At 42.3% G+C, this 25,763-nt stretch overlaps 1 protein-coding gene across 1 annotated transcript in view; it reads left to right on the plus strand.

Moving 5' to 3' along the window:
* The window catches only part of WNK3 (WNK lysine deficient protein kinase 3), a 116,306-nt gene extending 106,221 nt beyond the window's left edge, over positions 1–10,085 (plus strand). The window contains exons 21-22 of the mRNA XM_041001468.1: positions 5,675–5,877; positions 9,756–10,085. Of these exons, the coding sequence (XP_040857402.1) occupies positions 5,675–5,877; positions 9,756–10,085 (533 nt within the window). The remainder of the gene's footprint in view (positions 1–5,674; positions 5,878–9,755) is intronic.
* Positions 10,086–25,763: the final 15,678 nt, after the last annotated feature.

The raw sequence follows: 25,763 nt of genomic DNA on the forward strand, positions 1-25,763 counted from the left end.
ATTTCCAGAAAGGAAATAATGTACAGTATTTCCCAGATGGTTTTATCAGAGCCCATTTTGCACAGAATACATTTTAAGAAGCCTATTTAAATGTAGAGATTCCTATCCATCCTTCTCTACCCACATCTATACCTTTCTTATGGGAAACTTGAGTTGCTGCAGTTTTGCAACATAATATTCACAATATGTTACAATATGTTACGCAGTTACCTTATAATATAAACCCTGTGCCATATTTTGCAAAATGCTTAACATAACAGGCCTGAGGCTGCTATCTTTAGAAAGTGCCTGCTCGCTAGCCTGGCCATTGGCTGGTGGTTTCCCTATGTTCCCTTACTGAAAAATAGTTCACTTGGCCTTATTTGTTAGTATGAATGGTTGGACTTATGCTGAACACCTGTTGTCCTTCTGAGAGTCTGGAATTTTGGTATGTGTCTCTGTGATCAGCCTCCAATGAAAACCTTGGGCATCAAGTCTCTTCCATGGCAGATACTTGTACACCTGTTGTTGTAATTTTTGTTGCTAAGGAAAATAGCATGTTCAGGTTTGGTCCTTCAGAATAGGGAGGAAGTATAAAGGAAGGAAGTCTATGTGTGAACTCTTTTAAGATGTGTTTATTTGAAAGACATGCAGAGATACATACAGAGAAATATATTATCCTTCTACTGGTTTGCTCCTCAGACACCATGGCTGAGGCTGGGCCAAGCTGTCACTGAATGGATCTCACATGGGTGTCAGGAGGCCATGTACTTGGAGCATCTTCTGCTCTTTCCCCACACACATTAGCAGGAAGCTGCATTAGATATGTAATAGTTAGCACTTAAGCTAGTCTTCGGACCCAAAGTGCCACAATAACAATCCCATGAATTTCTTTAGATTTTTATATTTTTCCTTACCCACCCTTTTGTGTGTCATTTGATTGTAACAAGCCTTAGCCACGAATATATCTGTATGTCTAGTCCTGTGAGACTCTTTAGCAAATCAGTGATTGTGTGGGTAGCTTTGCGGACCCTGAAGCATAAATACACAGTGTATGTAATTTTAATCTCCCCAAACAATTCTGTAAGATAGGTAGGTAGGTATTAGAGTTTATCTCTTATGTAAGACTAATATAGTGAGGCTGAGCTACTTCCCTTGGATTTCAGTAAGTGTGGAACTCCAAATCTGTCTGACTCCAAAGCCTTGGCTCCTAACTATTGCATTGCATTGTCTGCTGTTCCCGTAAATTGTGTCTGCAGCTGCACTGGGTCGAGATGACCCAATGGAAGCTCATCAAAGGTGATAGTGTCCTGAGAATGCTTCCTGTAGGAGATAAGATTTGAGTTGCTCTTGAAAGGTAAATGAGCAGGATTAAAATCGAATAGATGGAATAGAAACAGTATTGTAATGCCAATAGGTCAAATTGCATGTTATAAAAGCACACAGATGGTATGACTCAAGATTTATTTTGGCAAAAGGCAACATAATGGTTGGGTATAATAAAAAGTTTACACTAGAGCATTTTTCTTTCATGCTTAAAAAAAATAGCCTTGGCAGCCACCACAGCTTGTCTGTGGTAATGTTTGGTATAAGATACTGTATTTGATGTAACATAATTACATATTTTATCTTAATAAGTGATATACATTTGTTTAAGGATAATAAAAATAAAGAATGTATTTGTTCTGCACAAACTACCATGATTTCCAAGGACTTTGTCACCTGAAAAAGATGAAAACTCACTCTTGTGTTAACATTAAGAAATTATTGAGGCTTTTTTAAAGCACTGGAGTAAATTCTGAAAACAGCTTTTAATGACTATTAATCAAGTGACAGTGTGAAGATTATGAGTATATTGGCTACAAACAGGAGTGAGTCCACTTAGATCCTTACAATCATAGTAGTTCGTGCATAAGATGATTGTGAGATTAAAGAATTATGGATAGGAACATAGGTCAAAGATGTTATATTTAATAATTTGTCATAATGTGGTAGTAGACTTGATGTGCATGCATGGGGAGAGGGGCCCAGGGGTCCAAATGGTCTGAGACTGAGTGGTTAGGAGAAAATGCAACATCTTTAACAGCGATACAACTTCTAGGTGAATGGTCAAATTAAGACATTACAGGTTGGTCTGTGAATTGGATTGACCGATTTATTGACATCCCAGCAGAAAAAGCAGATTTTGGAGTTGATTGTGAAATTGGAATTGAAGAGAAAAATCAAGGTTTGAGATAAAAGATGAAAACATTTGTGGCGGCAGAATCACTGAAACCACTTGAACGGAGGTACATCTTAAGGGAGAGAGGGGAACGGAGCACCAAGAACTGAACTCTGATTTTACTAATGTCATCAGCAAAGAAATGAATAGTATTAAAGAACGTGCTAATAAGAACTGTAACTGCTACCAATCATAAATGACATTTGCAAAATGTTTATTTTAATGAGCCTTGAGTAGGAGCTCTCGGGATTGTCAGCTTAAGTGGTCTTTTATAATATGAATAACTGTTACATGAAATCAATAAGTGTTCCTTTCAATTGTAAAGCCTAATGAGGCATGAAATAACATTCAAATGGCATTTTCCTTGTCATATGACACACTGCTCTTGGTAACTTTGGAGGAATGTGTGTCTGTACAAGTGAATGGATCTGTGGCCGTTTTAATCATGGCATTACCCCATCTCATTTCATTTGAATACTTGTTTTTGGTTTGTTAATGTTTTGGCTACCAGTTGAATGTTGCAGATAACTTGTTCCACCTGAGTTGTACAAAGAAAGAGTCTTGACATATTTTCCCTTAGTGCGGAAAGATTTTTTCTTTAAGGTGGATTTATTTGAGACAGTGTAATGAATAAAAATATTTGTGACAATAGATAAAACAGCTTAAGGAAAAATAATATTAACATACATAACATGGCATAAATACATTAAAAATTTATTCTAGCTTTACTGTCAAAGGAAGATTGCAAACAGAATGAATAAAATGAAGGAGAAAGAGTGACAGAGGAGGAGAGACAGAGAAAGAGATCTTCGATCTGCTAGTCCATTCCCCAAATGAACAGAACAGCCAGGAAGGGGCCAAACTGAAACCAGGGGCCTTGAATTCTATCAAAGTCTCCCATGTGGGAGTCAGGGACCCAAATACTTGAGTAGTCTTCTATTGCCTTTCCAAGCGCATTAGCAGGGAGAAGGAAAGGAAACAGGGCAGCCAGGATTATATCCTGATATGGGGTGCCAGTATTGCAAGTGATGGCTTGACCGGCTGCACCATATTGCCAAACCTCCAGAAATTTTCTCAAATCTATTTCTTGGGCTGGTACTGTGGTATATCAAGTTAAGCCTCCATCTTCCATGCCAGCATCCCATATAGGCACCAGTCCTGCCTGCCCCACTTCTGGTCTAGCTCTCAGCTGATGGCCTGGAAAGGCAGCAGCAGATGACTCAAGTGCCTGGACCTCCTGGCTTTTGCCTGGCCCAGCAGCAGATAGACAGTGATCCTCTGCCTGCCACTTCGTTCCCCATATGGGCAGATAGAAGATCGCTGTCTGTCCTCTCTCTCAACTCTGCCTTTCAAATAAAAATAAATCTTCCTCCAAAAATCTAGGCAACAAATATTTTCGGAGCTGAAGGACTCAAGGGAGTCCTTCAGGGAGAAGTTGAATGGCAAAAGCTCTCCCATTGAGATGTCGAGGTTTTTGGCTGTTTTTTCCTTTCAGTCCTCCTAGCCGACATCTTTCCAGGGCAAGAATGCCACCCACCAATGCTTCAACTCTGAAGTCTGCCCCGACTTTGTTGTGTTGTTTGTTCCCTTACTGTAGGTGACTAGGAATTAATGTACAGAGAGATAACATGAAAAGAAAACATTTTTTAATTATACACTGACGTGTATGTCTCAATATTTTAAGCCTTAAAAAGGTAATAATTCCAGAGGCTGGCACGATAGGCTAAGCCTCCACCTGTGGTACTGGCATCCCATATGGGTGCTAGTTTGTGTCCCCGCTTCTGATCCAGCTCCCTGCTTACGGCCTGTGAAAGCAGTGGCAGAGGGCTCAAGTCTGTGGAACCCTGTACACACTTGGGAGACCCAGATGAAACTCCTGATTCATGGCTTCAGTTCGGCCCAGCTCCAATTATACAGCGCTTTGGAGTGAGAACCAGCAGATGGAAGACCTCTCTTTTTCTCTCTATTAACTCTGCCTTTTAAATAAGAATAAAATAAATCTTTTAAAAGGAAAAGGAACAAAAATGAACAGTGACAACCCCAACAATATGGTATGTCATTTTTGTATATCATAGTTGCTCCAAATTAGTAAACAGTATATTGTAAAGCTTTTGTGTATATTCCAGTTCATTCATTAAGCTAGTGATTTTCACTAAAGCCTCCATTTCATATAATTTCCTTGAATTTGAATTTTCAGTAGTACAGAGTTCTTAGAATCACTGACATTGTTGTGTCCTCCCAATTTAAGCACTTGCCTCGTGTATTTTTCAGTTAATTACATGGGTTGACATGATAGCATGGAGAGCACTCTGACCTAACTGTAAGATGCTTGGAGTGTAGCCCTGGCATTTAGCTTGCTGTTTGCCCTCTGGATGCCTGTTTCCCCATCTGTAAAATAGAATAAAACTTGTTATGCCTATACCACAAGCCTTCTGTAAATTTCAGAGAGAGAGAAAACTGAAAAATGTGGAGGTATCTTGCGTTAAGAATACTAAAAGCTGTGGAATTAAAAAAAAATACTAAAATGTAAATAAAGTACCTTAAAATGTACAAGAAAGTTTCATGTGCTTGTTGAATCAAGCCTCTGCAAATGTTATTGTGCTTCAGTTTCACATCTGTATTTTCTAATGTTAGTTTTAGACCACTCTGGCTTGTAAACTGAACCTGATGAATTTTTTGTATGAGACTTATTTAGTAAATATGAATGCTAATACTAAATTATCATTTCAAGACAGTGTGATGTTGGGATTCAGAAACTACACCTGTAGGGTCATCTGTAATTGATTCCTTTCATGTGTTCGAACACACTGTGCTGTGGAACTGAAGAGGCTCATCAAGCCATCTGTGTCCTCATTGCGGCTATGCTAGATGAACATTCCTTTTTAATTATAATCACAGGCAGAAATGTTAGTGATGAAATCAAATAAGGTTCGCGTTTTCCCATATGTTGTCAGTCAGTATGGTATATTGGGCTGTATAGTTCCAGCCTTATCTCTGCAGTAACTAAGAACTCAGACATGTCAAATTACCCTTTTCAGGCTTGTTTCCCCTGTAACAAACAAGGGGTATGGATTACACCTCTAGATTCTTTGCATTTTTGCATTCTGTAATTCCTTAACTATTGTATCTGCATCAGAAGAGACTGAAATAAAGATTATTTATATTAATATTTTTGGAGATAGTGTGTATTATACTTGACTTACACCTAGGGTAACCGTACAATTTACTATCCAAACAAGAGGGAACTTTGGAGAGTTAAGTGGGTAATGTTAGTAATTACTCCAGGATAACTGACAGCCTTAAAGCAGAACAGTACAGGTAAACTAGAAGGTCTGGTCACCCGAATCTATACCTCGTATGTGGTTCTCCCTTATAAAATACAACTGCGTTGTTGGCCAAAGCAGAGTTACCTATTTCTCAATGTTTTCTTTCTTTTTTTTTTTTTTCATGGTTCTCCTGGTTTTTTCTTTATAGATCCACCATGTGTGCAGAGTAATACAGTAACACCCCAGCAATCTCCAGCCAGCAAAAAAGGCATGTTCACAGATGACTTACACAAACTGGTGGATGACTGGACCAAAGAAGCAGTAGGAAGTTCTCATGCCAAGCCAAGTTTAAACCAGCTTAAACTGAGTCAACAGAAGTTAGAGACAGAAAACTGGAACAGAGTCTGTGAAGTAAGTTGTTTACACTCAATCTTTTTCATATATGAGAACTAAAACCATAAAAATTGACTGTCTTGGCAGTAGGGTTATAGTCACTATGAGAAAAAATAAGTATGATTTATAACATACTTTTGTCTGTGTCTAGATTCATTATCTCTTGCAAAATTTAGCTTCCAACAAGAAATCAGAAGGCTTTTTCTGAGAAGGGGCCAGTTACTAAATATTTTGGGTTTTCCAAGCTACACTGTTTCAGCTACTCAACTCTGCTATCGTAGTACCAAAGCAGCCATAGATAAGATGTCAACAAATGGGCATGACTTCTTTCCCTTAAAGCTTGATTTATGAAAAGCTGTAATTTGCTAACTCTGATTTTAAATGGTCTATACTTGACCTTAGCCAAATGGCACAGCGCAATAATTTTTTTAAAGATTTATTTATTTCTATTACAAAGTCAGATATACAGAGAGGAGGAGAGACAGAGAGGAAGATCTTCTGTTCAATGATTCACTCCCCAAGTGGCCACAATGGCTGGAGCTGAGCCAATCCAAAACCAGGAGCCAGGAGCTCTTCCGGGTCTCCCACACAGGTGCAGAAATATAGAAATATAGAAATATAGAAATATAGAAATACAGAAATATAGAAATACAGAAATATAGAAAATTGTCTCCAATTCATTCTGGAATGGGAAGAAGGCAAGTTTATAGAACAGCACATTTTGTATAATGCAGTTGATATAAAATTATATACATTAGAATTGATTATATGCATACAGAAATACAAACATCTGAACAATATGCTGGATGGTGGAATTTGGACCCTATTTTACTTTATAATTTTGTTTAAATTTTTCAAAATGAGTAAACCTATTAAAATGTGAATCAAGACTTAGAATATGAACCCTCAGGATTGAAAGTGATATATGAGTGTGTTGTGTGTTATGTTTCTGTACACGTATGTGTATGTGTAGGGATTGAATATAGTTTGGTGAAGAATGTTAGAAAATACATTTATGATTAACATTTCAAACATCATATGTTTGAAAGTCCAGATTTCCCAAATTAGCCAGTAGTGCACTTCTTGGGGGAGCTGTGTATGTTTCTTGTTCTTGGTGCTGATTTACGCGTAGATAGTATCACCATTGTAGAAATGGGAACTCCCGAACGGAAAATTTCAGGACGTAAAGCCATTTGTACTGCCAGTGAGAGACCCTCAGAGTATGTCTGAATGGAGACATTTATTGAGTAGTCAGAGGACAGTGTGTTGCAGTAAATAATGGTGGATGCTTGGAGAAAAAGGCGAGTCGAGAACAGCATGTGAATAGAAGTGTTGAAGGCCTTTAACAGCCTCAGCATTGCAAACTGAGCTCAGTCGTTGACCAGCTGTGTGATTTAGACAAGTCAACTGATCTCCTTGGGCCTCAGTTCTCATGCCTGTCAAGCAGGAGTACTTTGAGGATTAAATGAGGTCACACTTATAAGTGTGTATATTCACAGATGTTGCATAGTAAGTTCCCTCTGTGGTAATTCTTTTATATTTTTAGGTTCACTTGATTATGTGTTTATGTAAAAAGTCCACCTCACTAGTGTTCTTGCATGTTACCGTTCCATTTTTGCTTGCAGAAAATGTATGTGCCAAACCCTTTACTGGGTGAGCCTTCTGCTAGACAATGGATTTGATGAGTAAAAACAAGTTCAATCTCTATTCTCATGGAATCTATACTGCAATGGGACAGTTAATTGTAAATAAATATAAAATCACAGCTGTAAAAAGAACTACAAAGGAAAGATTGAGGATACTTTAGGAGAAGTCGAATAAGTGAATTCACAGGTGGCTTCCCTGAGAAAGCGGAAGTTGTGAGAGATCCGAGCGATGAGTAGGAATGCCTAGGTAGCAAAGGAGAGGCTGAGTGCAAGCAGCCTGATGCACACGCGTGCAAGGCCTGTGTGAGGCAGGGAGCAGGAAGGGACTGAGCGCTGCCCGTGCTTGGAAAGGGCCAATGATTTGGGACTTCGCCTTCATTTTAAACAACATGGATAGTGACTGAAGCTGACTTTTTTTTTTTAGTCACTCTGAAAGAAGAAAAGACTTGGGGTGGTTAAGGGTAGATATTGATAGGCCATTTAAGGGTTAGTATTCCAGGTGAGAGAAAATGAGTTGAAGAGAAATCTCTGCCAATTCCCAGAAATGTTTTAAAGAGGTGGCGACGGATATGGTGATGGAATGGAAGGTTGGTGGCAGGACTACAAGTCTGGTTGTATAACTGAGTATTTTTCCAGTTTACCAGTCATCTCCTTGGAAAACATGAGTAAACTCTGTGTTTTAGAATTGCACAGTTGAATCAGAGATACCTTTAGGAGATTTAAGAAATGTATGACCTGTTTTCAATTAAGTCCATTTAAAAAATTAAAACCATATTATCATTGTGTGTGAGATAATGCTCGTTACAGAATTTAGTCAATGTAGAAAAAAATACAAATTATAAAATCACACCTTCAAATCCCATCACCCAAAAATACTTGTCATTAACTCTTAGATAAATATCATTTGACATGCCATTTGATATCTATGTGATTGCATTGAAATAACTTTCCAAAAATGTAATTATGCTATGTGTGCTGTTTTGAATCAGAAATACTTAACTTTCCTTTAATACAAGGAAAGTCCTGATATGTAGAAGCAATTTTTGAACTTGAAATGTTTTCTTACCTCATAAGATGCTGTTGTTCATTTTTTTTTAAAGACTTATTTATTTTTATTACAAAGTCAGATATACAGAGAGGAGGAGAGACAGAGAGGAAGATCTTCTGTTCAATGATTCACTCCCCAAGTGACTGCAATAGCCGGAGCTGCGCCAGTCTGAAGCCAGGATCCAGGAACTTCTTTTCCACGTCTCCCATGCAGGTGCAGGATCCCATAGCTTTGGGCCGTCCTCGACTGCTTTCCCAGGCCACAGGCAGGGAGCTGGATGGGAAGTGGGGCCGCTGGGATTAGAACTGGCTCCCATATTGGATCCCAGCGCGTTGAAGGCGAGGACTTTAGCCACTAGACCATGCCGCTGGGCCCATGTTGTTCATTTTTTGAAGTGAAAAACATTGCCTGAAGTTGAAAGTTTCTAAATCAACTTTAGCTGAAAGTTCAGTTTCGGCTTGAAAAATTTAATTTAGAATAGTTAAGCATTTTTGACTGGCATAAAACTGTCTTAAGTATTTACTTCTATTAGATTTATTATTCCTTCTATGCATGAGATTTCATAACATCTATAAACATGAACAATCACAATACAGTAGAAACATGCAGAAATATACTAGTATTCATCACTATTGTCATCAATTTCGATTTCTTAGAACAAAAGTGTTAGACTTTTAGAAACTTAGTAACATGGTATAAGAATAGGAGGGCGGCAGTTACCAACCACTGCTGTATTGTTATGCCACAGTCCGTCTTGCTCCCATTCTCCATCAAATTATGTAGTAGGATGGGCTATTGTCTATGCCACTCTGAGAAAATGCCAGAGCTAGCAAAATGAAATAAAGATCTCACAGTATCACTAACATGAGGAAAGGAGGTGGGAGGGGTATTTAATTCAGGCCTTTGAGCTAACTAGTACTATATTCAAATTCCCCACTTCACTATTAACTTGCTTGTTAGGGCTGGCTAAGTGACCAGTTTCAAGTTTCTGTTTCAGCATATGAAGATGGCTGCCCTGTAAGGTAGGACAGTTATGAAGCTGAAATGAAATCAGGCCAATAATTGTATTTAATTCACAGAGTGTCCCATAAATGGCAGCTACTCATAGTAGTAATAAAAGTAGTAAGCCCCAAAGAATAAGAAGGAATACAGACTGGTCAAATAAACTGATCTTTTGTTTCTATTTTTTTCTTTTTTACTAGAATACTCCACCTACTATGGGCTACACATCAACATGGATTTCTTCTCTGTCCCAAATTCGTGGAGCCGTCCCAAGTTCCTTGCCACAAGGACTCCCACTCCCTTCATTTCCTGGGCCGTTGTCATCATATGGAATGCCCCGTGTTTGCCAATACAATGTTGTGGTGGGGACGGGGTACCCTGTACAGTGGGTAGGAGTTTCAGGAGCACCACAACAGCCTGTGGTAATTCCTGCGCATTCTGGGGGGCCGTTCCCAGCAGGGATGAACTTGCAGCCATTTCCAGGATCTACCGTGCATAATCCAGCTGCGGTCCCTCCTGGTCCCAAGTGAATTCGAGTAAATGATGTATACAAAGGGAGATCTTTCCTAGATTATTTTCAGGACACCTAAGATATTAAAATTTCATCCTTTTGGGTTCTGCCGTATTTTCCCTCATGTGAATTTACTTTCACTTTTTTTTCATTCTTGTGTGGTATTTGATACTGCTCTTCTTTCTGTAGAAATGTGCGCTTTGCACATAGAACACTGCACACGGAGGTGTTTTTCACTTTGAATCCTATCCTCTTTGATACTTGATTTTTTTTAAAGAAAAATAAATAACCTTTCAGAATGCTGTAATAAGCTCAGCTTGAGCATTTCCATTTCCAGGACACTTTCCATGCATTGCTGAGAACCCCCTATTTTTTTATTGCTACAGTCTGCAGCTGGTTAATACTTTTTATTTTAAAAAAAAAAAAGATTGATTTGCCCCAAATGTGGATGGAAGTGAAGCCCTCCACTAGCCGGCCTCTTAGGGGATTTTCACATGTTTGTCTTAGGTTTACCTTTCACTGAAGACAGGAGAACTTGGCTGCAGGAAGAATTTGGCTGTATAAAAATCCGGATAACTTTCTCAACCAACACAGAACACGAGCCCTTTTTAATGTGATTTCCTTCCCGTTGCCACAGCAGCACGAGCAAAGCGGCGGAGGGAAAGGGAAAAAAAATGAAACAGAACTGTAACAGTTCCTTGATACTGCAGATATTGTAGCTGCTTTAGGGTTTGGGTAATAATTCCAAGCAGCTACCTCCTTGCCTCTCATGCGCACACTGCTTTGGTTTGGAGCATTTGAGGGCATTGGTGTGGCTTGCATTCTTTCGCAAGGGATACTTTGCAGCTGTTACCAATCTCATGGGATGGACACGCCGGTGTTTCTCACCAAGGGGTTGAAGTTACACCTCTTGATCCATTCTTCTGAAGAGAAATGTACTTGATACTTATACATGAAACACTGGCTTTACAGGGTTCCCAGAGATGCGGGGCTCGCACTGCCCTGCAGAAAGAGAGTAGACCCTAGAAGGATACTATTTAAGTTGCGCTTAGCTTTTGGGGAGGTTACCATTTCTTAGTTGTTATCATTTCTGGTTAGTATCTGTAGCATTGGAGATGATTGTAGAACTTAGATGAGTTTGGCAGCCTCTTTAGAATCTGAGAGCAATCACTGTCAAGTTGCACTTTACTGGGTTTTATCCAGTTTTAGGAGGGAGGGGAGGCAGTTTCAAAATGTACTCCTTTGGTTTTTAAGAAGGTTAACTATGATAATCCTAAAGGCTGGTCACAGGGTTGCCCCATGTTCAGTCTGTGTAAACCCAAATAGAATCCTTAAATGATATTCACCAACTACCAACTGCACATATCTAAACTGTTTACGTCCCACTCAAGATTTCAAGGTCATTTCTAATACATGCACCTAATTAAGAGTTCTGTCTAATTGTAAACATTCCAAATTGTCACTCAACATTTACGTTAACCCATTTTCTTCCATATCCATGTAAAAGTTGTACCCCGTGGACTGGCCAGGCTTACTGGGTGGACTTTGTTTGCACAGTCTACTTCGTGACATTTTGGTACTCTTTTTTTTTTTTTTTCAAAACCCGTGTCCTACGTTGTTTACCTGAAGATCAGCCCATCATCACCAAGTCTCTGTCGCTGTCCTTTGTTGTGAGAGTTGCTGTTGGCAAGAGCCCAGTTGTTGTTCTAGAACACGAGCTGGTGTAGATGAGTCTTTGCAGATCTTGTATACAGATTCTTCAGATTTCATCCACAGTGTTACTTTGCAAGTTGAAGTGATGGGAGGACGTCAGCCCGATGCAGGATGCTTGCACTGCAAGGTTTTCTATGTGTCCGAAAGAAAAAAAAAAAAAAACTGCTCCTAAAATCCATACTTCTTTAAACTTTTTCATGTTTCATGATAAGAATTGACTTTGTGTGACTACATTGAGACACAGGACTGAGAAAGGGAAAATACTGCAGGTTTTCAGACCCCTTCTCGTCATGGTTGAAAGCTGTGTCCCCCAGGATGAAAAAGCTCCATGGATGAAAACATACACATTTGGTTAACAGCTGCTCTATATCATATGTCCTGCATTTTGTCGCCAAGTCTATTTTGCATATAATTCGTTATTCTTGTTTGCCTGCAGACTTTGGCAGTGCCTTGTAATATTTAGAATCTTTTCAGGTTTTTGCTGGAAAGAAACATAATCTTCTGAAGGTTGAAGGTGGTGAATTTGCATACTGCTGTCCCGGTGCTGACTGCAGTGGCTGGGCGAGCACATGTGCTGAGTATGCCGTATGTATATGTAGCATTTGTGGAAGTTTTAAAATACAGAAGAAAGTGAGTTAGTTTAGAAAACAATGTTCACATTGCTGTGCGGTTTTAAATTCTTTTTTTTCCCATGACTTACATGCTTGAGTCGAGTTATAGTCATTTGGACTATACATTTTCAACTAATTTTCTATCTAGGAGTTTTGCATTATTTTATAATTTTGCTAAATCATATAATAGCGCTGCTTTCATTCTTGCCTGAGGTATGTTTCCTCCCCATAAGTAATTAATCCTTGAGGTGAAGCTCAGAAATTCCCTTCTTACTTAACCAAGAGCCTAATAATAATAATAATAATAATAATAAGGGCCTTCCTACCTATTTTCAAAAACCACACAAAACCTGTCCTCATTTTCCTCCTTGTAGAACAGATAAAGGCTGACCTTAATAATTGTGCTTGTAAAGTTTCTTTGGGACATAGTCATATGTCCAGCCACCATGTTTACTTCTCCAAGTGCAAGTCCAATGAATAGTGCTGTATTTCCATGTGTAGCGACGTGAACGTCTCATCAGGAAGTAACTGCTGCTATGTCTGTGAACTTGGGTGTTAACATCATACAAATATGAAACCAGTATTGATATAAATCTAATGAAAATAACCCTGTGTATATTTGTGGCAGTCTTAAATCTTTAAGGTAATTTGCTGTAATATAACAATTATCCATTCTGGTTTTTATCCCTTCCTTGCCATTTTTCTATCCAGTGATTTGACAGCAAAATTATCTATGAAAGTTTGAAAGGCGCTTTTCCGCTGCAATTTTTGGATTGGATGATGACGGGATACATCAGTTTAGAACCCCAGATTTAATTCCAGTCCAGTTTTTTTTTAATCTACCTCGTTTTCAGTGCTATTTTGGGTGCACAAATAAACACTGCCTGTGAAACTTGTTTGTTTTTGCCTTGCTTCTCAGTATTCATTCAGATTCTAAATCTGGCCTGCCTCTTGGCTCCAGCGCAGACCAACTTTGGAGATAAGAGGGACCATCAGCTCTGCCACCAGTCCATGTTGAAGTGACGAGAGCAACATGTCTATGAGAAATGTGCTTTGAGAATTTGAGGATGACAGCAGAGAAATAAATCCAACTGATGGCAAGATAAAACTTAATTGTAGGAGTTAGCTGTGAAATTAACAAACGAGGTGAGAAAGTACCTAAATTAGTCCAGTGCCTGTAACTTTGCATTCTTTATTAGAGACACATTTCTCTCTGCCTAAAAAGGGCTATGGGTTGAAATTGCTTTAACTACCACAGTGAAGTATTTTACAAATCCTGCAACAGTGGCCTGCCATTCAAGGTATTCGCATACCGCTGGGTATTTGTATTGGTGATGTTGTTATCTTAAAATTTGTTCAATTAATTTAAGTTGAATTGTGGTTGGTGATAAGGGTGTTTTATATGACTGTTTTATCTAGTGTATGGAGGCATTGACTTTCTTTGCTGTCTCCTGTGAATAATGAATATGATGGGTTCCTTTATCTCCCCCAAATCAGCAAATGTTTGTAACCAGATGTTCCTTGTTTCAGATGTTTACTGTACAACAAAACATTGCAGCATATTGAATAGTATTACATACTGTACTTTGGTCATCGGGCACGGTCATATTCATGAGGTATACTTGCCATCACTTACTTCATCTTCTGTTTAATTCAGAAAAACTTGATTTGTTTCAGATAATGTTCAGGCCGTTCTGTGGTTAGGTTTTTACAACCTGTAGTTAACTGGAGACTTGTTCTCCCCCCTTTGTGTTTCAAAGATGAACCAGAAAAGGGCGTGTGTGTGTGTGTGTGTGTGTGTATAGAAAAGGCCTTTGATTTGATTAATGCAATTTGTGGGCTCAAGAGCCTTTTTAAAATAACCAAATATGACTATAAAATGATGACATTCAAAGTTGTTAAAATTCTTTGAAATTAAATCAGTGTGAAATTACTTATGGAGCCAAAATGTTTTCAGGTCACCCAGGAAATAGTTTTTGTTTGTAAAAGGTTGGAAACAAATATTGGTCTGGCAGCTGGACAGCCACCGTCCAGAAGCACCTGGGTAGTAGCTAGGTCAGGCTGAAGTCGTTTTCCGCTGACATAGCTGGAAGCATGTAAAAAGCAACAGCTCCCATTCTGGAAGATTTTAAATAAAGGAAAAACAAACAAAAAATATCTAACCAGAAGGCTGAATGTCAAGCAAGGAGGGAAGAGAGAAACTGGGCTCTGAGAAAAAAAAAAAAGTGCCAGTGTAAAATAAACTCCTCAACGCGTGCGCATCGTGCTTCTGGTTTGTTTACCTTCCGCGGGGGAGGGGGCTGCATTTCTTTTTCATTTCTAACATCAGGTTTGAGATTGAGGGTTGCGGTCAGCAGATTAGACGACTACTCGGAAAGTGCAGTCGTTCCAGGTCTGTCATGCTCAATCCCTTACAGCTGTACCTTGTTTGACATGACTCTAAAGCATGTAGACCTAGCGCAGCATGGGAGCCACTCAGGAAGTTTATGCAGTTAATAAACTTTCATGCATAATTTACTATGAAGTATGCAGAATTTCAGCCACTTCTCTACACTTACCATTTAGTTGTATATGTGAACTCTCCTTTCTTAATTGGGGAATGTAGCATTATATAGAATGATGTTAACCTTAATTTTAATCATTTTTGACGTTAACTTTGATTTTGTTTTGCTTTTTATTTTTGTTTTTATTGTTTTGTTTTGCTAAACCAAGTGGTCTGCCTTTCAGCAACTGTTTTGATTCTTGCAAACTGTGATTTTTCTTTCATTTGTATTCCAGCCATTGTATTCTGTTTTTGTTTCCTGGAAATTTTGTTTGGAAACAGAAAATAAAGGCTGTATAAAATGAGTATGTTATCTTATTAAAATACTGTTGTAGTCACTGCAATGCTATGGCTTAAACTGGCTTTTCATTTGCCAAGTACAATATAGCATATCTAGGAAACGTTGTCTTACAAAATCAGCAAAATCATGTTCCCTCTAGATTTGCACTTCCTAAAAAGACGTCCACTGGATCTGTTCTCCACACTTGTAAATGAGCTATAATTTTAACCATCAGTGTCATCTACTGAATACCTACTCTGTTAGCAAAGACTTTACCTGTGATATTTTAAACTCATGCAACAATCTGGTCGAATAGGTCTGACACTGCACTTTAGACAATTTAAGAATCACAGATATTAATTTACCAGAATCACATAGTAAATGGTGAAGATTGGATCCAAACTCGGCTCTCAGTGACTCCACAGCTCATGGGGAAATCCCAGGCCACACTGACTCAGAGACGCTGCATGCAACGGAGCCCAAACACACTCAGAACACATTTTAATCTAATCTTTGGGATTCTTCAGGATTGAAAAAAAAAAGTTTATTTTTATTGGAAAAGCAGATCAGATTTACAGAGAGGAGAGATAGAAAGATCTTCCATCTGCTGGTTCACTCCCCATTTGGCCACAATGGCAAGAGTTGATCCCGATCTGGCGCTAGGAAGCCCGGAGCCTCTTCTGGATGTGTCACACGGGGGCAGGGTCCCAAGGCTTTGGGCTGTTTTCTACTGCTTCCCCAGGCCACAGGCAGGGAGCTGGAGGGGACGTGGAGCTGCTGGGACATGAACCAGTGCCCACATAGGTCCCAGCATTTACAGGGTGAGGATTTAGCCAATGAGCCATCACACCAGGCCTCTCCGGAATGGATATTTTGACATATCATTCATGAAGTTGTATCCAGTGACTATTTCATACTTTCAGAAGTAGAAGTGTTTATGGTGCCAGTAAGGATTCAAACTACATGTGGTATGCAAACATATTAGTATTTCTTTTCATAACGATAGTGTTTTTTCCATCTTCAGGAAAATGTGCATTTGGAAACGCCCTTCCACACTTCTCGATCACCACTCTGTAGTGGCTGTCAAACCAGAGCAGATCACTTACCCTTCTGATAATATACACAGAAAAATCCTACAAAGGGCCCCAGAGGAAGAGTAATAGGCTTCACATAAATATTCAAGATTATATGAGTATTTAAAAAGTGTGTTTTAAGCTGATCTAGAGCCATGCTCTGTCTTAGGGCGTCCCTCCAGGGAGGCAGTGAGGGACAGGGTAGATCATTTTCTGAGTCCCAGTTTTGTCAACCTTCCATTTTCTCAGTCCTGCAATGTGATGGTTGTACTAAATCAGGCCTGTAAATGCATCCCCTGCTGACTAATTTGCTGATTTTGCTTATTAATAGGTATTGCTCGTAACATTCACACTAAACTGAGACATCAAACTGATTTGGAAATGGGTCCCGATTCTTCTTAGAATTAACACAGATACCTTCTAGTGTCCAGCAGACTCGATCCATATATGGGTCTTTGAACTCAGGAGCTTGCTTACGTTCTCAGTTCCAATTTCCTGATCCATAGAAAGGATGCCTGCCTCAGTGAATTTGTTTTTATATATACATATCTATATAATATATATTTAAATATGTTTTAAAATATACATATTTTATTTTATTTCTAATACTGTTTATATAGTTGAGAGGTACGCACACCCATGTGGGTCTCTGATTAGGGTGGGGAGGGTTGAGGCATGGAGGAAGGTGGGTGGGACAGATATTTCAATTTTTTTCTCCTATGTCCAAAGGGAGAGAAAGAGAGGGATACTCCTTACTCTCAAACCGCAGCAGCACCTGGGGATGGGGGATGGTCGTTTAATGACACCTTAGAGATCCTGATATGGGGAGAAATGTTCTGAGGGTGTTATTTAAGTGTTTGGGTATTTTTTTTAAGATTTATTTTTATTGGGAAGTCAGATATACAGAGAGGAGGAAAGACAGAGACAAAGCTCTTCCGTCCAATGATATTTGAGTGTTTTTGATAGTTCTGAAATGTCATTGGCTTCATTGCACCAGGTTGAGAAAAATCTTCAAAGGTCTGTTGGCTGACCAAGTCCACCTCAGTGTATCCCCAGGCCTGAGAACCATGTTGCAAATCTTGGCCAGGAGAATTGTCCAAACTGTTCTGCTTTCCACTCTGACAAGGTACTTGCCATCCTCTACTGGCCTAGATGAGCTGACTTTCATATCTTCCATGTGCATCTGGGCTTTCTGTCCACTGCACAGGAATCGGTAATTGAGGAAGCCCAGTCTTAACACATGTACTCCAAGGTCAGATTACAGATACTGTGATTTTCTCTGTGGTTTTGATGAGTCCAGTGGTTTAGTTGGGGAGTTCCCCAAGAAACCTTGCCTGGGGTGACCTCAGACATGACTCTTGTGTGCACCAGCCAGAGCAAGATTGGGTTCAGCCATCACCTGCACCAGCCAGTGCACATACTGGTAGATGCTACTCCTGGTCAGTTCCATGGTCAGTTTCATCTTCAGTCCCATCTCCCATGCAAACTGACAGTGCTGCAGTCTAGCCCAGCCTGGCCTGCCACCATGGGTGCTACAGCTTAGCTCAACCCAAACCGCCCCAGACCCAACCCACACATATAGTGATGGGTGCTGCTGCCTTGACTAGCCTGGCCTGCCTGCATTCCTGGTTCTCATGTTCACCAGAGGGAGCTGCAGTCCTGTAGGAGAGTGCCCACAGTTCTACCAGGCCTGTTCCCAGTCTTGGATCTTGGGACTGCCTTGGGATGCTGTGGTCCAGCCTGACATGACTCACACACAGTCCTGGCACTTATCAGTGACTGCTGCAACACAGCCTGGCTAGCCCGCACCCATTCTGACTCTCATTTGTGCCAGCAGGTGTGAAAGCCTAGCCCAGTTTGGCCCACCCCCAGTCTTAAGTTCTCATGATCACCAGTGAAAGCAGTAGCCCAGCAAAGTAGTCCGCAAAGTTCCCCTACCAGGCCTGCTCCTAGCCGCAGGTCTTGTGTGTGTCACTGGGTGCTACAGCCCAGTCTGAGATGATCCAGCCCCACTCTCAGCTTTTGCCAGCAGGTGCTACAACCTGGCTCAGCCTAGCCCACCCTCATTCCCAGCTCTGCTTGGCAGGTGGAGCTGCCTTGCCCAGTCTGGCCTAACTCTAGCCCTCATGTGAACTTGTAGGTAATGCAGTGCAATCTAGCCTGGCATGCACCCTGTCCTAGCTGTTCATGCCAGTGAGTACTGTGGAATGGCCAAGCCCGGCACACCCTCAGATTCTCCTCACACGTATGCTGACAGGTGCTGCTGCCCAGCATGTCCAGCCTAGACCCAGCTCTGACTCTCACGAATGGGAGCTGCAGCCTAGCAACAAAGTTCCCCAAGTTCCTCTACCAGGCCTGCTCCCAGCCCTGGAACACGTGTGTCCCTGTGGGTGCTGTGACTCAGCTTGCCATGGCCAGCCCCCAATCATGACAGTCACTAGCAGTTACTGTGGTCTAGCCTAACTGCTTGGCACCCATTCTAGCTCTCGCAGAGGGTCGAGGGTTGAAAGTTGTTGATGGTAATACTACAGCATAGCCCAGCCTGGCCCACCCCCAACCCCAGCTCCCAAGTGACCCAATGGGAGCCACAACCTAACCCAGCCTGTCCCACACCCTGTTGGCTCTTGCAAGTACCAGCAAGTCCTAGAGCCTTACCCGGTCCGGCCCACTCCCAGATCCAGTCCAGGTGCTGCAGGTTTGGCCAGCCTAGTCCATCCTCACCTCTGGCTCTTGCACTCCCTAGTGGCAGCTGCAGCCTAGCAGAGGATTCCACAACGTTCCCCTACCAGTACTATTCCCAGCCCTGGATCTTGCACATACTGGCACATGCTTCAACCCAGCCTGGCATGGCCCACATGCCATCTCAGCCCTTGCTGGCACGTGTTGCAGACTAGCCCAACCACACGTGACCCACATCCTGTACTGGTTCTTGTGTATGTCAGTGGGTACTGCAGCCTGGCCCAGCCCAGCTCTGGGGTTGCTTTGAAACTGAATTAAAACAACCTATCAAGGATTTAGCTCCATACCTAGTATGTAGTAGGTTGACTCAAAAAAAATAAAAAAAGTACTAATGGATCCAATTATATTAGTCTGTTTTGTGTTGAGCAATTGACTTGAGCAATCCCCTGCTGCTTTCCCAGGCCATAAGCAGGGAATTGGATGGGAAATGGAGCAGCCAAGACACGTACTGGCACCCATATGGAATGCTGGCACTACAGGGTATAGGATTAGCCTGTTGAACCATGGCACCATCCCCTGAAGAATTCTTTAGTCCTGCAAGACATACAGCAAATATTCTTACCTGATTTTTTAAAAATCAAATCTAGGGAACTTTGCATCTGACTCTGAATCAAAATCAAATAAGCATTTTGTGTCTTTAAAGGAACGCACTAGACATCTGAAAAGGAAGTACAAAGATGCAACTCTCTCAAGATCCAGAGCCAGCCCCAAAGACAGTGAGGAGCTTTACACATCTTGAGCCAGATGACAGCTGCTGTGCTCGCTGCAAACAAGCTGCTCCTCGCAATTCTCCAAACCCAGGTCTGATGATTTGCCTACTACCGAGCAGCGTTTAGGACACAAAATGAGACAAACAGGAAAGCAAGAACTGTCATAGGAGGAAAACAATGAGTATAAGATGAAGAACCCCAGGCCAAGGGTCACAATTCAAGTAGATTTTCACAAATGATAGCCAATTTATTCCCAGTGTAATCAACCCAATATTACCAGGAACACATGTGGTGTTCTCAGAGTGAATAAACACAGAAATGCGTGATCCAAAAAGCCATTTTCTTTTTTTTTTTTTTTTAAGTTTAAGCTTTACTTTTATTGGAAAGTCAAATCAGGTTTACAGAGAAAGACTTTCTGACAACTGGTTCACTCCCCAAGTGGCTGCAATGTCCAATGCTGAAGCGATCTGCTCTGGGTCTCCCACATGGGTGCAGGGTCCCAAGGCTTTGGGCCGTCCTCCACTGCTTTCCCAGGCCACAGGCAGGGAAGTGGGGAAGTTGGGACTCAAACTAGTGCCCTTATGAGAATATTGGCACTATAGGCTGGAGACTAGCTTGCTAAGCCACTGTGCTGTTCCCTTCATTCTTGACTAGGGGAACTGGCCATGTAAGACAAACCTTACTCTTTTCCTGTGCCTTACGTTTTTACTCACTTGTTCCAGGATGCGCTCTGCAGATTCCAGAGTGTCTTAACTATGTCAGCTGCCACACGCTGGGCCCCAGAAACCTGAGGGGGCAGAACGGTGCGATACCTTTCTTCACCACAGGCGCACAGCCAGCATCCCTGTGGGTTAGCTGGCAATGTACAGTGGATTAATGAATGTCGCACGTGACACAGGAGCCTAAAGACCAGAAGGAAACCATTCACTTGCATGCTTAGGTTTCAAAATGGAAGGACACCCAAAGTAGAAATGTGATTGGACAAAAGGATATGAAGTAATGGCTATAGACCTGAGGCAGGGAAACCTGGCCAGGCCCATACACTCTGCTGCTCAGGCTCTCTCTGTTACACATGCCAATGTATATGTGTATATGTATGTGCATATACTTGAGCCACTGAGCCATCACATGCTATCTCATGGTGTGGACTAGGAGGAAACAGAATTGTGAAGTGAAGCCGGGATTGGAATGGCGGGACATCCTATGTGGGGTCTTAACCACTCCGGAGCACTCTGTGCCGCCTTCCTCCCCCTGGGTGTAGGGCAGGAGCTTTCTAGGACGAGACCCTTCCACTGAGGGAAGGGAGGCGAGACAGGGAATGTTCTAGATTCCGCAGCTTGCTCTGGGGAGCCGGTTTCCCTGAGCAGTCCTGTGAAGAGGACTTGTGGTTGCTATGACACACTTCAGAAGGAGAGGTAGAAGGCAGGAGGACATTCCACCACTGCGGCCCTCCACCCCTATTTAACCTGAAGGACTCCACGTGCCAAAGGGCCAGACTCTGAAGTGTCATCACCTGAAGACGTTAGAGCCTGCTGGAAGAGTCAGCATGTGGGTCTTGGGACAAAACTCAACTAGGAGTGAGTACAGCGTAGATGATGGTCCACATAGGAGCAGGAGCTCCAGGTATATGTGGAGACTATTACCAGCTGTTAGAATTGAAAACGACTGGTACACGCTCAGCCTCCACCTGCAATGCCAACATCACATCCTGTCCTGACTACTCCACTTCCCATCCAGCTTCTTGCTTGTGGCCTGGCAAAGCAGCAGAATATGGCCCAGGTCCTTGGGCCCCTATGCCCATGTGGAGCACCCAGAAGAAGCTTCTGGCTCCTCCCTGTGGATCAGCCCAGCTCTGGTTGTTGTTGCAGCCATTAAGGGGATGAAGAAGCAGATTTCTGTCTTTCTATCTCTGTTGTAACTCTGCCTTTCAAATGAAATAATCAAATCATAAAGGACTAGTACACATGGTTTATGTTACAGAAGACAAAGCCAACTCAGGAATGTAGCCAATATTTAACTTTCTCCATTCCAGCTCAGTGGGTCTCAACCCTGATTGTCCATGATGCACGCTAGGGGAATGACTTTGAAATACTAGTATTTTGTATGAATATATTTACCACTACTAAAGTATACACTTCAACATGTTTAAGATGACAAGCCTGGTTTTTTCGTGTTTTATCACCATTTTCCTGCTTGTGGTCTGGGAAAGCAATCAAGAACAGCCCAAAGCCTTGGGACCCTGCACCCATGTGGGAGAAGTGGAAGAGCTCCTGACTCCTGACTTCAGACCGGCTCAGCTCTGGCCATTGCAGTCACTTGGGGAGTGAATCAGATGAAGGAAGATCTTTCTGTCTGTGTAAATCTACCTTTCCAATTAAAATAATTAAATCTTAAAAAACAAAACAAAAATAATATTTTTCTTCCAGGGTGCAGCTTTATCCGTGGCATGTAGCTGGTATTAAATAAATTTGTTAAACAGTGAGTCCCTGTGTCGCTGACACAGGACAGATTCAGAATGCTATGTGATTTTTTAAAAAATGTATGTATTTATTTGAAAGAACATTTTACAAAGGGAGGGAGGGAGAGAAAGAAAGATCTATTTATGTATCTATCTGCAGGTTCACTCCGCAAATAACAACAGCCGAAGCTGTCTGAAGCCAGGAACCTGGAGTTTCTTCCCTGTCTCCCATTTGGTTGCAGGGTCCCAGGCACTTAAACCATATTCCACTGTCTCCTAGGCACATTAGCAGGGAGTTGGACGGGAAGCAGAGCATCCAGAAGACACCGCTCACAGGGTAGCTTCACCACAGCATCCCAATCCCTAAGCAAATTCTTAAGGAGCAAACAGTTGTTTGAACTGGTCATGCAATTGCAGCCTGCACACTGGCTCAAAAGCACTCTGTTGAAATCATGATTCTACAACATCCACTAGCCCCTTTCTGTCTTCAGGGTCTTGGTCTCTGTTATCTATATCCTGTCTATGGCTTAGGCCATTGTTGTGCACTATGTGTTTGGAATGTTGTGCTTAAGGAACACAAATACAACTCAACAGTGTGGTTGGGCCTGGGATGTGCACTTAGATGGGTGCTAATTTTCAAACATGGGACTATGTTAGAATCACCTGAATGGTGAGATATGCCTACAAACATTTGGGAGGCCCAGCACGGTGGCCTAATGGCTAAAATTCTCACCTAGCATGCACCGGAATCCCATATGGACGTCGGTTCTAATCACGATGACCCCGCTTCCCATCCAGCTCCCTGCCTGAGGCCTGGGAAAGCAGGCGAAGACAGACCAAAGTCTGGGGACCCTGCACCAACATGGGAGACCTGAAGGAGGCTTCTTTCTGGCTCCTGGCTTTGGATTGGCGCAGCTTCAGCTGTTGTGGCCACTTGGGGAGTGAATCAGCACATGGAAGCTCTTCCTCGTTTGTCTCTTCTCCTCTCTGTATATATCTGACTTTCCAATAAAAACAATTTTTTTTTAAAGATATTTGAAAGGCAAAGAGATTTTCAGTCTTTTTGGTTCACTACCCAATGGCCACAAAGGCCAGAGCTGAGTCAAACCAAAGCCAGGACCCAGGAGATTCTTCCAGGTCTCCCACGTGGGTACAGGGTCCCAAGGCTTTGGGCCGTCTTTGACTGCTTTCCCAGGCCACAAGCAGGGTGCTGGGTGGGAACTGGTGGACCTATGGGAATCCAGTTCTGCAGGCAGAGGCTTTGCCTACTATGCCATTGTTCTGGCCCTGAACTATGTGTTTCTTAACCTAGTCACACCTCCACAATTTCTGATCCCCATAGGCCGAGGATGGATCATGACAACTTACATTTATAACAGTAAATGTCCAGAGGATGACTGTCACAGGAAAAAAGCAGTTGAGGTCACTGTTATGGTTAGTGAAATGATTAACCAGAATAGAGTGAGCACGATCAGATGTACTGAATACACCATGACAGAGCTGCAGGCAGGCCAGCTGGAAAGCTGTCTCCTCACACAATGCAGACTACTGTAGAAGCAGCTGAGCTGGAAACCACAGTACTTTCTTTTTTTCAAAGAAAAAATATTTAGTTTTACTGGAAAGTCAGATATACAGAGAGGAGGAAAGACGGACAGGAAGATCTTCCGTCCGATGATTCACTCTCCAAGTGGCTGTAATGGCCGGTGCTGAGCCGATCTGAAGTCAGGAGCCCAGAGCCTCTTCTGGGTCTCCATGCAGGTGCAGGATCCCAAGGCTTTGGGCCTTTCTCGACTGCTTTCCCAGGCCACAAGCAGGGAGCTGGAAGGGAAGTGGAGCAGCCAGGATATGAATTGGTGCTTGCAAGGTAAGAATTTAGCCACTGAGCCATCACAGCAGGCTCCTTTTGTGGGAATTCGGAATGCTAAAAACAAGTGCCAGGGATCTCATCATTAGGCTCCAAATCATCAGATCTGCTAAAGGAAGTAGGCTGAATAGCCTCCTGAGTCATTCTGCTGAAGCTTCTATATATTTTTTTAAGATTTATTTTTATTTTTATCACAAAGTCAGATATACAGAGAGGAGAGACAGAGAGGAAGATCTTCCATCCACTAGTTCACTCCTCAAGTGACTGCAACAGCCAGTGCTGCTCTGATCCGAAGTCAGGATCCAGGAACTTCCTCCAGGTCTCCCACGCGGGTGCAGGGTCCCAAGGCTTTGGGCTGTTCTTGATTGCTTTCCCAGGCCACAAGCAGGGAGCTGGATGGGAAGTGGAACAGGCAGGACATGAACTGACATCCATATGGGATCTTGATGGTTGCAAGGTTAGAATATAGCCATTGAACCTGCAAGATGGGCCCTAAATTGAGCTTTAAAGATCCGCGGTCTGTCAGCAAGGTCCCAGCATCTCTGGCCCCCAGAAATTGTAGATTTCTGTACAAGCAGAAGGGCTGCTCTGTTTTGAATCCTAAGAGCAATCAGCAGGTACTTCACAGCCACATAAACCAGAATGCCCACTTCTTTCCTGGAGGATCACCCATCACCGTCAGCTCCACGTTTTGGATCTGTCATCAGTCTCATCCCACTTCTAGTGCCAGTTCTTAAATGAGTGCAACTTTTCTTTTCACAAGCAGTAGTTTCAAACCCAAGTGTATATTAAAAACAATAAGGACAGGGTTGTGGCACAGACATCAAGGACAGTAATGCCTCAAGAGTGATGTGGCTAAGGGCCCGGCGCGGTGGCACAGTGGTTAAGGTCCTCGCCTTGCACGCCCCGGGATCCCATATGGGCGCCGGTTCTAATCCCGGCAGCCCTGCTTCCCATCCAGCTTCCGGCCTGTGGCCTGGGAAAGCAGTCAAGGATGGCCCAAAGCCTTGGGACCCTGCACCCGCGTGGGAGACCCGGAAGAGGCTCCTGGCTTCGGATCAGCTCAGTTCTGGCCATTGCGGCCACTTGGGGAGTGAATCAGCAGAAGGAAGATCTTCTTTGTCTTTCCTCCTGTGTATATCTGCCTTTCAAATAAAAATAAAATAAACCTTTTAAAACAAGAGTAAGAGATAAACAGGATAAAAAAGAGATTCAGTGTGAGAGAATCTTTCACCAGTTCATTCACTGCCCAAATGGCCACAACCGCCAGAGCTGAGAAGAGTCAAAATCTGGAACCAGGAGCTTCCTCTAGGTCTCCCCATGTAGATGCAAGGGCCCAAGGCTTTGTGCCATCTTCCACTCCCCCATGCATTAGCATGGGGCTTGATCAGAAGTGGAGCAGCTGGAGCTAGAACCAGTACTCATGTGGGATGCCAGCACTGCAGGTGGAAGATTAGCTTGCTATGCCATGCCAACTGCCCCTTTTCACTTTTTTTGTTTGAGGGGAAGAGAAATCGAAATTCCCATGTGCTGGTTCACTTCCCAAATGTGCAAGGCTACTGCCACGGAGTCCCGAAGTCAGAAACCTCATCAGTTGAGCCCTGACTGCTGCCTCCCTGAGTCTGCATTCATAGGAAGCTGGAGTGAGATTGGAAGTGGGATCGTAGGTACTCTAACAGGGAACAGCAGTGTGGTAACTGCTCCGTC

The sequence above is a fragment of the Ochotona curzoniae genome, unplaced genomic scaffold (genome assembly GCF_017591425.1).
Source record: "Ochotona curzoniae isolate NIBS_2020 unplaced genomic scaffold, NIBS_Ocur_1.0 contig_1274, whole genome shotgun sequence".
Classification (NCBI taxonomy): Eukaryota; Metazoa; Chordata; class Mammalia; order Lagomorpha; family Ochotonidae; genus Ochotona; species Ochotona curzoniae.